Source organism: Hippocampus guttulatus, chromosome 16, assembly GCF_054856545.1.
Source record: "Hippocampus guttulatus isolate MCC_2025c chromosome 16, RoL_Hgut_1.0, whole genome shotgun sequence".
Taxonomy (NCBI): Eukaryota; Metazoa; Chordata; class Actinopteri; order Syngnathiformes; family Syngnathidae; genus Hippocampus; species Hippocampus guttulatus.
In genome coordinates this window covers 2974122-2987591 of record NC_141276.1, presented here as the reverse complement: position 1 = coordinate 2987591, position 13470 = coordinate 2974122, and the positions used below count along the sequence as shown (strand labels likewise).

Genomic DNA, 13470 nt, shown 5'->3' with positions numbered 1-13470 from the left:
CACTTTTCGTCTAAAGAGCCAAACCCCTCAAAAAGAGCGTTCAAATGAGGAATACAATGAGATGTTCTGTGGCACGACGCGCTTCAAATGTCCGGAAGTTGACATTAGGTGATGTCACCTTGGGGGTGTTCAAATGCTGAGGCTTCCGCTTAACCCCAATGCGTCTCGACGCAGTTCAACAGCTAAATTAAACGTGAACTTGATCAATATTATGCACCACCCAGACTATAATGACAGTGATGAATGACGATCTAAAATTGTTCAATGAACACCTCTCTGACAGGGTTGCAATGCAGCACCGCCACCCCCTCCCCTTCCGTCGCCCATACACTATTTACACTGAGTAAATTTCAAATAATAGTGAACACAGGAAGTAGTCTGTCCAATAATCAGCCTGTTTTTTTTTTAATTCAACGTCAAACCCTCTGTAATCCTGATTTTTATGCCAACAGAAAATGAGGACATTTTATAAGTCAAGTTTTTAATTACCCCCCAAAAAAACCTCCGTAAAATACGGTATATATTACGCAGCTTTTTAAAATACCCTAATATATGTTTGAACTGTGTTTGTATTCTCTAAAATGTCTGTTTGAAACCCCTACAAACAAATACGTGCCGTCGATGCTATAAGAACATGCCTAAGGAGTTCTTATATAGGGTACTTCCATATCACGGATATTGGTCACTGCTGGAATGGAGTCGTTAGAGGTGATTAGCTGCTGCTGCTATTTAAGTTCTTTATTAGCCGGCAGATGAGGAATCTCACGAAATTGGCACAAAAATCTCAACTCATAGAGCGTTTTTTGGTCAGGGACACAATCTTTTCCGAGCAGACAAAAGGGGAGTCGTGAACAGTGGCCTAATGAATACTTGATTGCAAGCGTCCGCTATCTAAGGCCCAATTTTAAAAACGGACTGTCTACGAAGGGCGATTTGGTCTCCGTAATGGTGATTTATGAGACGTATTAATGTGAAGAATTGTGAGTTCTCCTTCCCGCACTTTAGCCCAGAGGCTTTTCGATTTACTGCAGCACTGCAGCTCAGAGAACAACTTATAGCAGATGTCTGGAATCCTTCTGCAGGGAGCCCCAGTCTCTTATTTAAAGTTGGAGCCACTATTCTCAGGAATAATTGCGCATTGCCCGGTTGGAAGATACTGTACTGGAAGCGTGCCGCAATCAGCACAACGTCGCGCACAACAGTATATTCGATTTTACCATGCAGCACTTGAGTCCCATTTCAGACCTCGTCCCTTTTCCTGTATGGATTCGTGATTTCGACTCAAGCGAAATATTAAACTGCTCCTCGAAAGCGAGTCGAATTCATCTTTCGATGGAAGTGAAAAATGCTTGTCAAACTGTTGAATTATTGAAAGGAGGCTTTTCCCTTTGACTGGATATATTCCAGCAATGATTGAAGATGCGAGTAAAAAGGAGAAGGAAATATTGACAGTCTCTCCAAAACACTCTTCTCAGCTGAAAATTCTCCTGCAACTTTTCCACTCTCCCGATTGCGAATGTTTCTTCATTTTTTTTCTCTGCACTGGACACAATGAGGAGGAAATGCTTTTCTTTTGGTGCATTTTCTTACTGGAGACTTCCCTTCCAAGAGAGGTGACTTTCTGCCGGAAGTGTCAACTCAATGTTTTGCCAAGTTTGTTGCGACTTTTTAAAAGTTTTTTTTTAAAGCCTAATGCTGAGGGAAAAGTAAAAGGTTAGAATCTACTGTCACGCATCAGGAGACCCTGAAGTGAAGTTTGCACTTGTTCCCTCACGCATTGCAAGAACATATTTCTTTGCTCAACTGAAAACTCTAAAAAAAAAAATGTCGAGTGTGAATCTGAGTGCTGATTTGTAGTTTGTCTATAAGTGACGTGCGATTGACTTTTCCGTCCAGGGTGCACAGTTCGGTTTTAACTTACAGCCCTGATGCATTTCCTTATGTGGCATTGAGATTTCCTTTCCAATCACGACTTTGATCAAAAGGTTTGATCAGGCAACTGCACTTTAATTGCGCTTTCATCTGCGATGGGAATTTCTGGTGGGATAAATTGTTTAATTGTCCTCTTGATCTAATTTGTCTTTTTTTTTTTTTTTTTGAAGCTGCAAAGATTGTTCACCCCCTTGACCACCGACACTATCGTGTGTTAATTAGCGTTTAGAGATTAGTGCGATCAAATAAAATTGCGGCAAGGTGTGGGGGGGGCGGACTCGAACACATCGCATTGCAGTCTTCTGACCTTATTGTGTGCTGCTGTGGGCCAAAAAATTGACAAGGTGTTTGCCAGCAGCGTTAGACCACAGCTCGAGTCATTAATTATTTGAGTCGGGTGAGAAAGCAAAACCAATAGTGTCAGAATAAATAGCTGATTCTGTCTTTTCACCCCATGTTAAAAACACTGGCTCCCAGAAAACTGTTGATTTAGTAATGAAGTACAGTGTGGGGGGGGGGGGCTACACTGTACCTACAACAGAGTGGCTCTAGAAAACAAAAGATTGGTCTCGGTGTGTTTTAGCTTCAGTGATGATAGAAATTGAATTGAAATCATTAGCACGCATTTTATTTTGTTCACTTTTAATCTTGACGCTGCTCTTTCTCCTTCCCTCTTTGATCTGTTTTTCACTCATCCACTTTTCCTTTTATTATTATTTTGTGATCATTTTTGACCCCCCCCCCCACCCCCCGCCTCCTTGCTTTTTAGTATTTGGTGGTCAAGAATCTCGCGGTGTGCTCAGGAAAATCAGCGACATGCTGGAAGTCATTATGAAGCGGATGGACACTCTGTCTCGACTGGGTAACACCACTGAAACCCACAAGCTGGATGAGCTCGCCTCCGTCCTAGACAGGTACACCGAGCACATCTACTTGACTGTTTCACGCTCCGCTCTGCGAACGTTGCACTTATCTCATAGGCGCAAATATGTTTTGATGTCCAGGCCACTTTTTTAAGATATGCTGTAGCTATTGGATCATCACAGGTGATTCCATATGGAAAAGATGGACAGTCGATGGCCCCTTTAGCTTCAATTCTTAAGCAAGTATAAGGAAAGCTAATTCAGAAAGAAAATGTTGAATTTCAATAATTGCAAAAAAAAAAAAATGTGAGAAACCGCACTTTGCGCATTGGCCAGTCATTTCCCACGAAAAAATGTCCATTCATCAAGTAAAACTTCACCTCGGAATAATTTGCGGTTCGACGGCATCGCTAAATGCAGGTGAACACAAAGTGGCCAAAGACAACAAAAAGAGCACTGCTCTTTAACAAAGCCGCCAGCCCAGATTTGAGTGTGGTTGCTATAGCAACAGACCTCTCATACTTGAATCTACCCATGGGTTTGAGTAAAGGAGGATCCCTCCTGTTTATGTACTGGCCATCATGCTTACATGCCGGCAATACTTTTTTTTACTACCTTTCATCCATCTTTGCATGCAACTGCATAATAAATTACAATACATCATATGCTGTTATACAGATGAACGTGTTTGACCTGAAGTGACCCGAAAGCTGTACAAGTGCTTTTTTTTTTAGAAGCCCACAGGAAAACCCACATGGAATAATTGCCAAATTCTGCCTCTCGCGCAGCAACATTGGTGTGGCTCATCAAATGGCCTCCGCGTACTCATAGCTCTCTTTGGAGGAGCGTGAGGATCCAAATCCTGACGTTGCAATTGCATCTTGCATGTGTGTGACGCAATGACGGCAATACAGTCGGACAGAGTTGCACAGAGTTGTTTACCACGTGTGCCCATCCGCCAGGGATCAAATAGGAAGTTGGTGATGCAGTGCTGGTGTGTAAAAGCCATGAACAAAAAGACTCTCTTCCACGTTGCCGCGTTTCTTGCGCATGCAGAAGAAAAAAAAAAGTTTGGTCAACGTTCTCATTTTTCATCCCACTCATTGACTGAATGATCAATTCTCGACCAAAATACCTTTTGGATTTTTGTCATTCGATTTCAAATAAAACATTTAATTGGCGCTTGATAGACTCGACGGCAAATGTGGCGGTGGCAAAGGCCACCAATTTGGCGCTTCTAATTTTCTGAATGATTATACTGCCAACCTCCATTTCATCTGACGAACGCGGTTAATCAACGGCGAACCCCGGAGACGCGGCTGTTGTGTTGCTATGATCGCTTTCGCTGTGCCTGTGCGCGTGCGTGCCTGCGCGTGTACTTGATTATCCCCGTTCTGCAGTTGTGTGTCTGCATGAATGGCATTTCATTTTTTTTTTTTTTGCTAATCTGTCGATGGAGAGGATAAAGGACAATGTTTCCCTATCATGTCTTCCCGGACCAGTGAGGAGAAATAAAAGTGTACGCTGCGTTTGAATGTAGCTATGCAAATGAGCTCGGCGCCCACAGAACCCAACAGAACCGCCATTCCATTACTTTGAAGAGATTTTCAGAGAGAGGCAAAGAGAGAGAGAGGGAGCTCATTAAAAAGAACTCTTTAAAGGAAGAGCAGCCCTGTTCAGACAATTTAGCGCGTGTGGGGGGAAAAAAAAGCGAGGATACCTGTCGAACTAGGCGATCGCTAAGCTCTTCCATATTATCTCTCAACAAGAAAGCGTGTGTAGATCATTCATATCACACCAAATAAAAAGTCGATATTTTCGTTGAAATAAATGTCCCCAAAAAGAAAAAGAACATGAAAGAAGAGGAAACCTATTATGGCACCACAAATGCCAATTAGTTACTCCTTTGGAAATATAGCCTTTTCTTTTTCTATATACTGTCTGTTAGGAGTTTGTATGAATCATTCAAGCGCACACAATAGATTACAAAGTGTGTGTGTGTGTGTGTGTGTGTGTGTGTGTGTGTGTGTGTGTGTGTGTGTGTGTGTGTGTGTGTGTGTGCGTGTGTGTGAAAAGGTTTGTGGTTATTTATGAATACTTTAGTACTCCCACTCTCCCACAAGTGAAAAATCTAAGAGTGCATTTGACATCATCTAGATCCACAAAAGAAAGTTCGTCTTTTCGGAATTTACTGTGATAATGAAAAAAAAAAAATCACTCGCTAATGAAAACGCCTGACAAATTGGTTTTTAAGTATTATTAATTCCAGAATTATGCATGTCTTTTGAGATCCCCGCTGTAAGATTGCAAACACGCTCGCCGCATGCGTCAAGGCATCTCCATATTCGGTTTCCCAGTCCCATTAGAAAACAAAACATTTATAAGTTATGCAATTTATGTATTATGCTCAACAATGAGGGGATTTTTCCGAACGTGATCAAAACAGCAAGCCTGTTTTTCCTTTTACACATAAACTCTTGTGCAATAAATGTCGATTCAACACAACACATCTGTTTAGCCCAATACGAAACTTTTCATTCATAATGTTGAAAATAAGCATGACGAAGCCCGATATTTTTGGAGTGTTTATTTCCAGCGTGGAATTTTTCACTCTGAAAAATGAATCTGGAATATGAGATCCTCATGTCCTCGTTTTTTGTCAGAATTCAGCCGATAGGTCTGGTGGAGCGGATCCAGGCCATCGCCCAGAACATGTCGGACATGGCAGGGAGGGTCGAGCAGATTCTGCAGCGCAGCATCGCGAGCAAAAAAGGTGACATTGAAACCAGAGCTTCCTCACACAAACACGCACGCGCGTACACACGGCCGCACACACCTGTCCTGCTCTCTCGCGCCTCGGGAATGTCAAATAAAGCGGTCGCCCTTCAGATGAATCCCAGCCGTCCATTTCAAATCCTTGCAATTTGGAAAACGCTTTCCTGCCCGCACGCAGCGAGGCAAACTGTCAAAGTCTGACTGTTCTTGAATGCACAATTTATGAGTAACTTGCACTTGCCGGTTGAGCTCACAAAACATGGCAGGCATTCTTCACGACACATTGCCCATTCAAAAAGCGAACCCTTTATATGTGTCATAACTGGAAGCACTCAGGTGATTCCGCGCGCCGCAACGCATTCTCCAGCACGCTCGCGTTAGAACACTCGAAGCAGGATATTTAAATCATGATGATGAATGATCTTTGAGGCTGATGCCATGCGGCGCTGTCGGCGTTGTCATGAGCTGTCACTTTCGATTCCTGCGTCGGGTACAAAGCAAAAATCACATTTTAATTCACGCTGCTCTTTGTGACAACAATCCAGCAGGCCGTCTCGTTAATGTGTCATAACGTCTGATAACATTGAAATGAGCTTGATCCAAGTGCAGCGTTACAGAAAGTTTCTTTTTTTAAGTCATGCTGCTATCATGCTAATAAGACCTCGTGACTGATGAGGTGCTGTATGGTGGAGAAGCCGCAACCGCTCCCCTAATTGGGCTCACTAGTGTCGGGGCTGTGAGGAGAAGGATGGATAGAGATGGGAAGGAGGTGCAGAGAAATAAAGACAGAGTGAATTAATTGAGAAGGGGCTGGTAGGAGGGGGGGGGGCATTGCGAAGGTGGCTAAGGGATAATAAAACCTGACATGGTTATTAAGCCACATGAGCCATGTTAGGCCAATAACTTGCATGAGCTTGGTAGCTACTTAGGGTATATGCCCCAATTTGTCTTTGTTGACGAACAAGCGGTAATCCTTGCAGCGGACAAAATATTAGCTACAAAACTACGCAAAACGGAGCCCTTTTCAAAAAACTTGAATTGACACGAAGCAGTCTTTTCGGGAACATTGAACAGCATGAATTGTCATCGCGCTGAATAGTTTCAAGAGAAATTCACCATGAAACTATTGAAAAATATAAAATACTCCTTTGAGTGGAAGTCAAGTAAAAACATTTTCTTTGTTGTTATTATATTCTGTGTACACCCACCAGTCCAAACATGACTTTCTGCTTAATGCTGCATCTGTGGAATATGAATGAAGCAGTTTTTAATCCATCCCCAGGGGGCGGCCATTGTGCCACTTGCTGTCGACTGAAAATGATATCACAGTGCCTCAGTGGGAACGACCGTCACGGCTCACCTGTTTTCGAGGTTTGGTCGTGTGATGTTTGCGAAGTGAGTTGTGATTGCTCGTTACCCGAACCCTGAGCAACTGTGTTGTTATTTTCGGTCGACAACAAATGGCAAAATGGCCGCCACCTGCGATGGATCAGCATGGGTGAATTTTACTGCCGAATTCATATTCTACAAACACAATATGAAACAGAACGCCGTGTTTAGAATAGTGGAGCAACATGGAACATTCATCCAGTTGGTCGCTCGCTAGTCGGTAAAGTTTAATAGAAGGAGCAGTCTACAGCTTCATTCCCTGCTACTTGTCATACAAGCGCAAGGCAGAACTCAAATACATATGATACCTGTCAAAGAAAATCCAAACCTCACTGCTGGGAATGGCGCAAAATGACCGTACCGAACTGGCCATTGCTTAATAGGTAAAGAAAACGTCCGCTCAGTCATCCATATGACAACTGATGTTCGACAAGCATGACACCGAAACACTTTGTAAGGCTGAAGAAAATGTGTTTCTGCTTTGAATGTGAGTCCCCTTACTTGACTGTGGCATTGGCATTAACTTGTTTAGGATATTCTTTTGTCCCCTTTCTTCTGTTCCCACATTCCTTTCAGAAAACGTGTCACAGAAAGCCAAAGGAAAAAGCAAAACACACTGTTAAATCTTTTGATGCTGGCTGAAATGAGGTCGAGAGAGATGTGCTTTTGTGTGCCTACAAGCTCTGATAACCGCCGACTTTTATTGTCTCCAGTTAGGGAAGGAACATTGGGACAGTGTGACATTCCAAAAGACCCTCATTATCCAGACTGCCCCGGCAAAATGGATGTAAGTCTGCCTTGAGTATGGATTCCAAAACTTTTTTGCACACAGAAAAACACATTTTTTTTGTCCATCTCTGTGCAGCAGAGATTTTGTGTAATACGAACTGAGACAAACACTCCTCGTGGAGTTCAGGGTTGTCGAGATTGGTACATTTCATGTGTGTGTGTGTGTGTGTGTGTGTGTGTTCTAGTGGATGCGCGCCCGTTGGACCTCTGACCCGTGCTATGCATTTTATGGAGTCGACGGCTCGGACTGCTCCTTTCTCATCTACCTGAGTGAGGTGGAGTGGTTCTGCCCCCCGCTGGCCTGGAGGAACCAGACTGCTACGCCCACTTTGAAGCCCCCACCCAGAAAACAAGTATGGAAGAAAGCACCGAAGTACAGGGATACAATGTATCCCCCCCCCCCCCCCCCTGCACCCCCCACCACCCCGCAGAGATCTTAGTCTTGGAAAGCAGAAGCGATTGGGTACAGCGCTGCCAGTGTGAGGGCTGTCGGGAGCAAATATTTCAAAATGACAAGTAAAATGAAGTGAAGCAGAATATTAAACAGCAAGCGACTCTCCAACCTGTTTCTGCAACTTGCTTTCAACTTATTGCGGTCAAGCTAAGCGTCTATCGCTCCCTAAATCAATCCATAGCTTTGTTTTATGATCAATAACATCCTGACAAGCTGAATATGCAGCGCGCCATCTTTCCGGAGCGCACTGGCTGTCATTCCGTGGTGTCTTTACCCGGATAATATATGCAAACTATTTATGAGGATGAGCCTGTAATACATCAGACATCCCACTCGAACGATCTGACCCCCGGGTAGCTCTAAATAGACACAACTGTCGCTCTGTGCCTCATATAGTCTTAAAATTCCCCATTGTCTTCAGTCAAGCCGTTCAATTGGAATTGAAAGCAAACGATATGAATTTCAATGCGGGATTTTACAAGCCGCACAAGCCATAATGCTTGATGCTTTCCGTTTGATGGTAATGGCTTACAATTAGCTTGAAGAAATGAAATATGGGCGCAGGGGGACAAAACAAAACAACAACAAAAAAAACCCCATAACAAATCAGCCCCATCACTAACAATGGCTGATGTCCTCCAGGCTGTTTTCCGGTTTGACACGGGCGCTCTGCTGGAGCAGGTGGGCACCGCGAAGGAGTCTCTGAACTTCATGAAGAGACGCATACAAAGGCTGGCAGCGCAATGGGGCTCTGCGGCTCGGCGGCTGGATGATAAGCTGCGCAGCCACCGCAGGGACGAGAAGCGGGTGAGCGCCGAGGATTTGCAAAACAGAAATATGAAGCTGCACACAAGCGGGTCCATGAGCAGATGACGAGAGACTGAAAGCGAGTCATTTTGGTTTCAGTGACGTGTCTTAATACTGTTGAAACAAACACTCAGACAGTTATGAGTTGTTTGATAATCCTCCGATGCATGAAGTGTGTGAACACATCAGCTCCTTCCATGCCTCGCCCAGACAGAAAAATACTAAAATCTCGGCAAGAAGAATTTGGAAAAATAATCCCGGAGAAATCCAACCGTGTCACTCGCGGCAACAAATACTTTCTGTCGTGCGCTTGGGTTTCCTTTCCTGGGCTCACTCTCGATGGTTCCTCTGAATACAGATTCTCGTCCACGTGGGATTTCTGACAGAGGAGTCCGGCGATGTGTTCAGCCCGAAGGTGCTGAAAGGGGGTCCGCTGGGTGAGATGGTGCAGTGGGCCGACATCCTCACGGCTCTCTACGTGCTCGGACATGACCTCAAGATCTCTGTTTCTGTCAAGGAGCTCCACGGGTATGTACTGACCCCCCCCCCCCCCCACCCACCTCTCCCGTTTATGTTAATGAAGGAACATTTGGGGAAATATTTCTTTGCGCATATGCTTAAGGTTTTAGCCCACTGTGTTGAATACAAATGGAGAGCGGTAAAAATTCACGGTCATGGTCAGAAGCTGAAAGAAGCAATATTATTACCACATTTGTTTTGCTTTAGCATCTGTTACTGTTACTGCACTTCTGGAACAGACTTGAGAAAGATGATGGCGTCTGTTTCTCAATTGGCGAGATGATGATGCGAGGGTTTTGCTCACAGTCCGAATCCTTCTTCCCGGCAATGTTAGATGGCATTGTTGGGGTCTTTCCCCCCTCAAAGTTGCAAACATGCAATTGTCCTAAAATATATTGCATGAGGACTGACTAAACGTTCCGCGCTCCCAAACTGGAAATGCCCTCATCTTATGTTTTCGTTTTATAATTTAAATGGACATTTTTGCCTTTAGGGCGGCAGCCAAGCGCCCCTTATTGACCAGCCCTCACTGCCTTAGAGTCTGAAATTCTGTGCTGCTTTTTCAACGCTGTTGGAGAATAATTAGAGCGAGCTGTTCCTTAAAACGATTGGTGACAGTGTGGAGCGTTTTTTAAAAAAATTATTTATTTTTGGGGGGGGCAAACCTTTGTTTACTCAAAGAAAATGTTTCATTATCGACTCGGTGTTGTCTGAAAGCAATCAAGAGCCCAATCACGACGCTGTTTCTCAGCAATTTTTTTTTCTTTAAATCACTTTTGATCCCCACATGCACCCCATGCCTGTATCCATAATTCCTACTTCCTGCAAAAAGCATTTTGGCCCGAAGGCTCAACAGCATGACTGCAGTTTATGCACCTCCTCCATGCTGCAGCTCACTGACTCCAGAGTGATAACTGGCTTGTTGCTTGTCATGGGGCGCGCACACACACACACGCACACACACGCACGCACGCGCGCTAACACTTTTTCTCAGCAGACGGGCTTTTCATGTTTTTTTTTCGATGGGACTTAATCGATTGTCACACTCGCGAGGTGCAATCGCAGGAGTTCACACAACCGACAGGTCCGTGATCTTTCAGAATTTCTCCACCTTCGGGGAAAACGCCTGCGTGCAATATTTGATTTTCTGTGGGCGGTGAGAAAGCCAGCGCAAGACAGGCTGATGATAATGTGTGCTTGTTAGTGAGCAGAGTATCCACTGCTGTCGAGAAGAGGGAATGCTATTAATGAGTTTGGCCTGCCCTTTGAGCTTAAATATCAGGCTGGGAGGAAAAGGTGCTTTGAGAAGGGCTGAGATGGGAGATCGGCGAGGTGGGAAATATGCCGCAGTGGGAATGCTTCAGCTGGACGCGCTGTTATTTACCTCACTAATTGATGTCACGACGTATTGATTCATGGCAGGGTAACTTCCCACTTTGGGATCCCCATCGCAACGTTGACGAGAACGGCATACGTTAACGTGGACACAAACTCCAAATGATGATTCACAGAACTTTAAAGTGACTCGCATACAATATGATTGTATGTGACAAGTAGCTGAAGTAAAAAAAAAAAAAAAGACCTATTTTATTGGCACCCTGTCGTCACCCAGTAGCTGCGTTTTCAGATAGAAATGTGTGTGTTTGCATCATCAATCACTCTGCAGTCATGTAGAAGAATAACAACAACATAACAAATAATAACGCTACCTGAATCTAAAAAAAAAAACTGAATGGCGTGTCGTATTTGGATGTCATCTGCTTGTTGATTGAGGATGGAGAACAGAGGGGTGTTGGCGTGATTCTAGGGGGTGGACATTTTTATCAACACCTTTTTGACTCTCATGGTGAAACCGACTTATTGATGAGTTGTTTGATGAATTATTCATCATATTTCTGTATGGTCCTAACTTTATGTAGTACCACGGTACTTTTTTTTTTTTTTTTTTTTTTACTCTGACAAATGACTCCCGTGGAAGAGTTCATTAAAACAACACAGCTGCATTATTGATGCCTGATGCCACATGGCATGATAAATTTTGGAAGTGGGCCACTTGAACCGTGCAGCCGGAAAGGAATTGCCAAAGAAACATATGGCGTGGTTAGGGTTGTTAAATCGTAACCGCTTATGTCCCGTGTCCTGTGCAGACGCTGCGCCAGAGACACGCAGCGGATAGCTTGTTAGTAAATATACATTTATAGATGCAGGCAGCGTAGCATTCCTCCGGAGCTGAAATTGGACTCTATTCATCAGGAAATAAAATGTGCAGCCTGGGGGAAAATATAATGGGAGGGCTGAATGTGAAGCCAAGTAGATTTATCAACCTCTTTGGGATGCAGTGTCAGTTTATATATCAGAGGTGGGGAACTCGAGTCTTATGAGTCGGACTTGCGTCGACTCGAGTCGCTGATTTTATAACTTCTGACTTGCTTGGCTAAAACTTATGAAAGACTTGACTTTGACTTGAACTTCATGACTTGTCAAGTCATTCTGTGTTTGTTTTCATTTTGTGTGCCTTTTGTTGTACTTTTTTAGCCCACAGTAGGCTACGCTATATGACGAGGGCTGGAGCCTGCCTCACTGTCACGTCGGAAGCACCTAAAATGAATCCATTTGGATTATTCTTTTGGATCAAATCAGAAAAAATACATAAATAACATGCAAGGTTTGCGACTTGATTATAAACTGCACATCATCTACCGAGTTTACCATCACCTGTCAGAAGCAGGTCTGATAGTTGTGTGAACTGTGAAGCTAGCTAGCTAGCTAGGTCAGCTAAAAAAGTAAGTGGGTTGTGCTCCCTCTGACTCCCTCGGGCTCAGAACTATTAGCATCACCTCCTCTTGGCTTTCCTTCTCATGCTTTGAGAAGAGGCTGTCGATGGCGCGATGCAGCTCATATATTAAGAGTTCTTGATATGTGTACAGTTCTATGGGCTGATCGTGAAATAACACAGAGAGAACAAACGGTGTGGGTGATACATTTCGACAACGACGTGGTTACATCACATACCAGTTGTTTATCCCTTATATCCAAATATTCATGATGATGATAAGGGCAAATAAAATGAACTGGCTGGAGTTACAGTCAGTCGCGGTTGACTCGGCTTCCGTGCGGGAGTGTTGGTCCGTCTCTCTCTGTACCGGGTGATTGATTGGCGACCAATCCATGCGGCAGTCCGCCTTTCGCCCAATGTCAGCAGGGCGAAGTGCCAGCTTCCCGCAACTCTGAAGAGGAGAAGGCGTCTACCAAATAGATGGATGGAGGTGCATACTGCTTTGCCTTGAGTGCACTCTTTCAGAAAGCATTATCTCGGTTGTTGATTTGGACATTGAGTCGTCGGGGGAGGGGGAGCGGGTGCTTGCAAATACGCAGCAGCAGCCTCTCTGGAACAGAGTGGTGATGACATCACTGCTGTTTGGTCACGGTGGCACTGGTTGCACAGCGACTGAAGGTGTGCGTGCGTGCGTGCGTGCGTGCGTGCGTGCGTGCGTGTGTGTGGCTGCATTTAGCAGAGATGGCTGTTACATCTGCAAGGATGGCTAATTAATCGGCCTCACCGCCAGTGAGACGCGGTGGGTGAGAGGATGAGGCCTTTGTATGCGGACATCAAGTAGACATCCGGACATTTGATGTGACGTTATCATCCCGAGATAATCCGAAGACACTGTTAGGCATCTGCGTGAATGCGTTCGGCGAGCCTCCCTGCCACCTCAGTGCACAGGAGACGCGCCACGCTCTCTCACTCCAATGTTCTAATCTCTTCTTTCTCTTCCTTTCGGTCGTTGACACCGGCTTCACCTCTCGCTTTTGATACAGCCTTCTTTTCGGTCTTGCGCTTCCGCATATGCAGCGTGCGCGCCAGTGCCGCTTTGCATTTTGCCCGTGGCTTTTGAATGATGATTCTGCGGGCTCCCGGAAGTCATCGGGAGTAGCCGCTCC

At 44.6% G+C, this 13470-nt stretch overlaps 1 protein-coding gene across 1 annotated transcript in view; it reads left to right on the top strand.

Moving 5' to 3' along the window:
• Nucleotides 1–13470, top strand: part of mgat5b (alpha-1,6-mannosylglycoprotein 6-beta-N-acetylglucosaminyltransferase B) — a 30774-nt gene that overhangs the window by 5483 nt on the left and 11821 nt on the right. Inside the window, exons 3-8 of the mRNA XM_086133666.1 lie at nt 2702–2846; nt 5459–5568; nt 7673–7746; nt 7934–8101; nt 8845–9009; nt 9368–9537. Of these exons, the coding sequence (XP_085989792.1) occupies nt 2702–2846; nt 5459–5568; nt 7673–7746; nt 7934–8101; nt 8845–9009; nt 9368–9537 (832 nt within the window). The remainder of the gene's footprint in view (nt 1–2701; nt 2847–5458; nt 5569–7672; nt 7747–7933; nt 8102–8844; nt 9010–9367; nt 9538–13470) is intronic.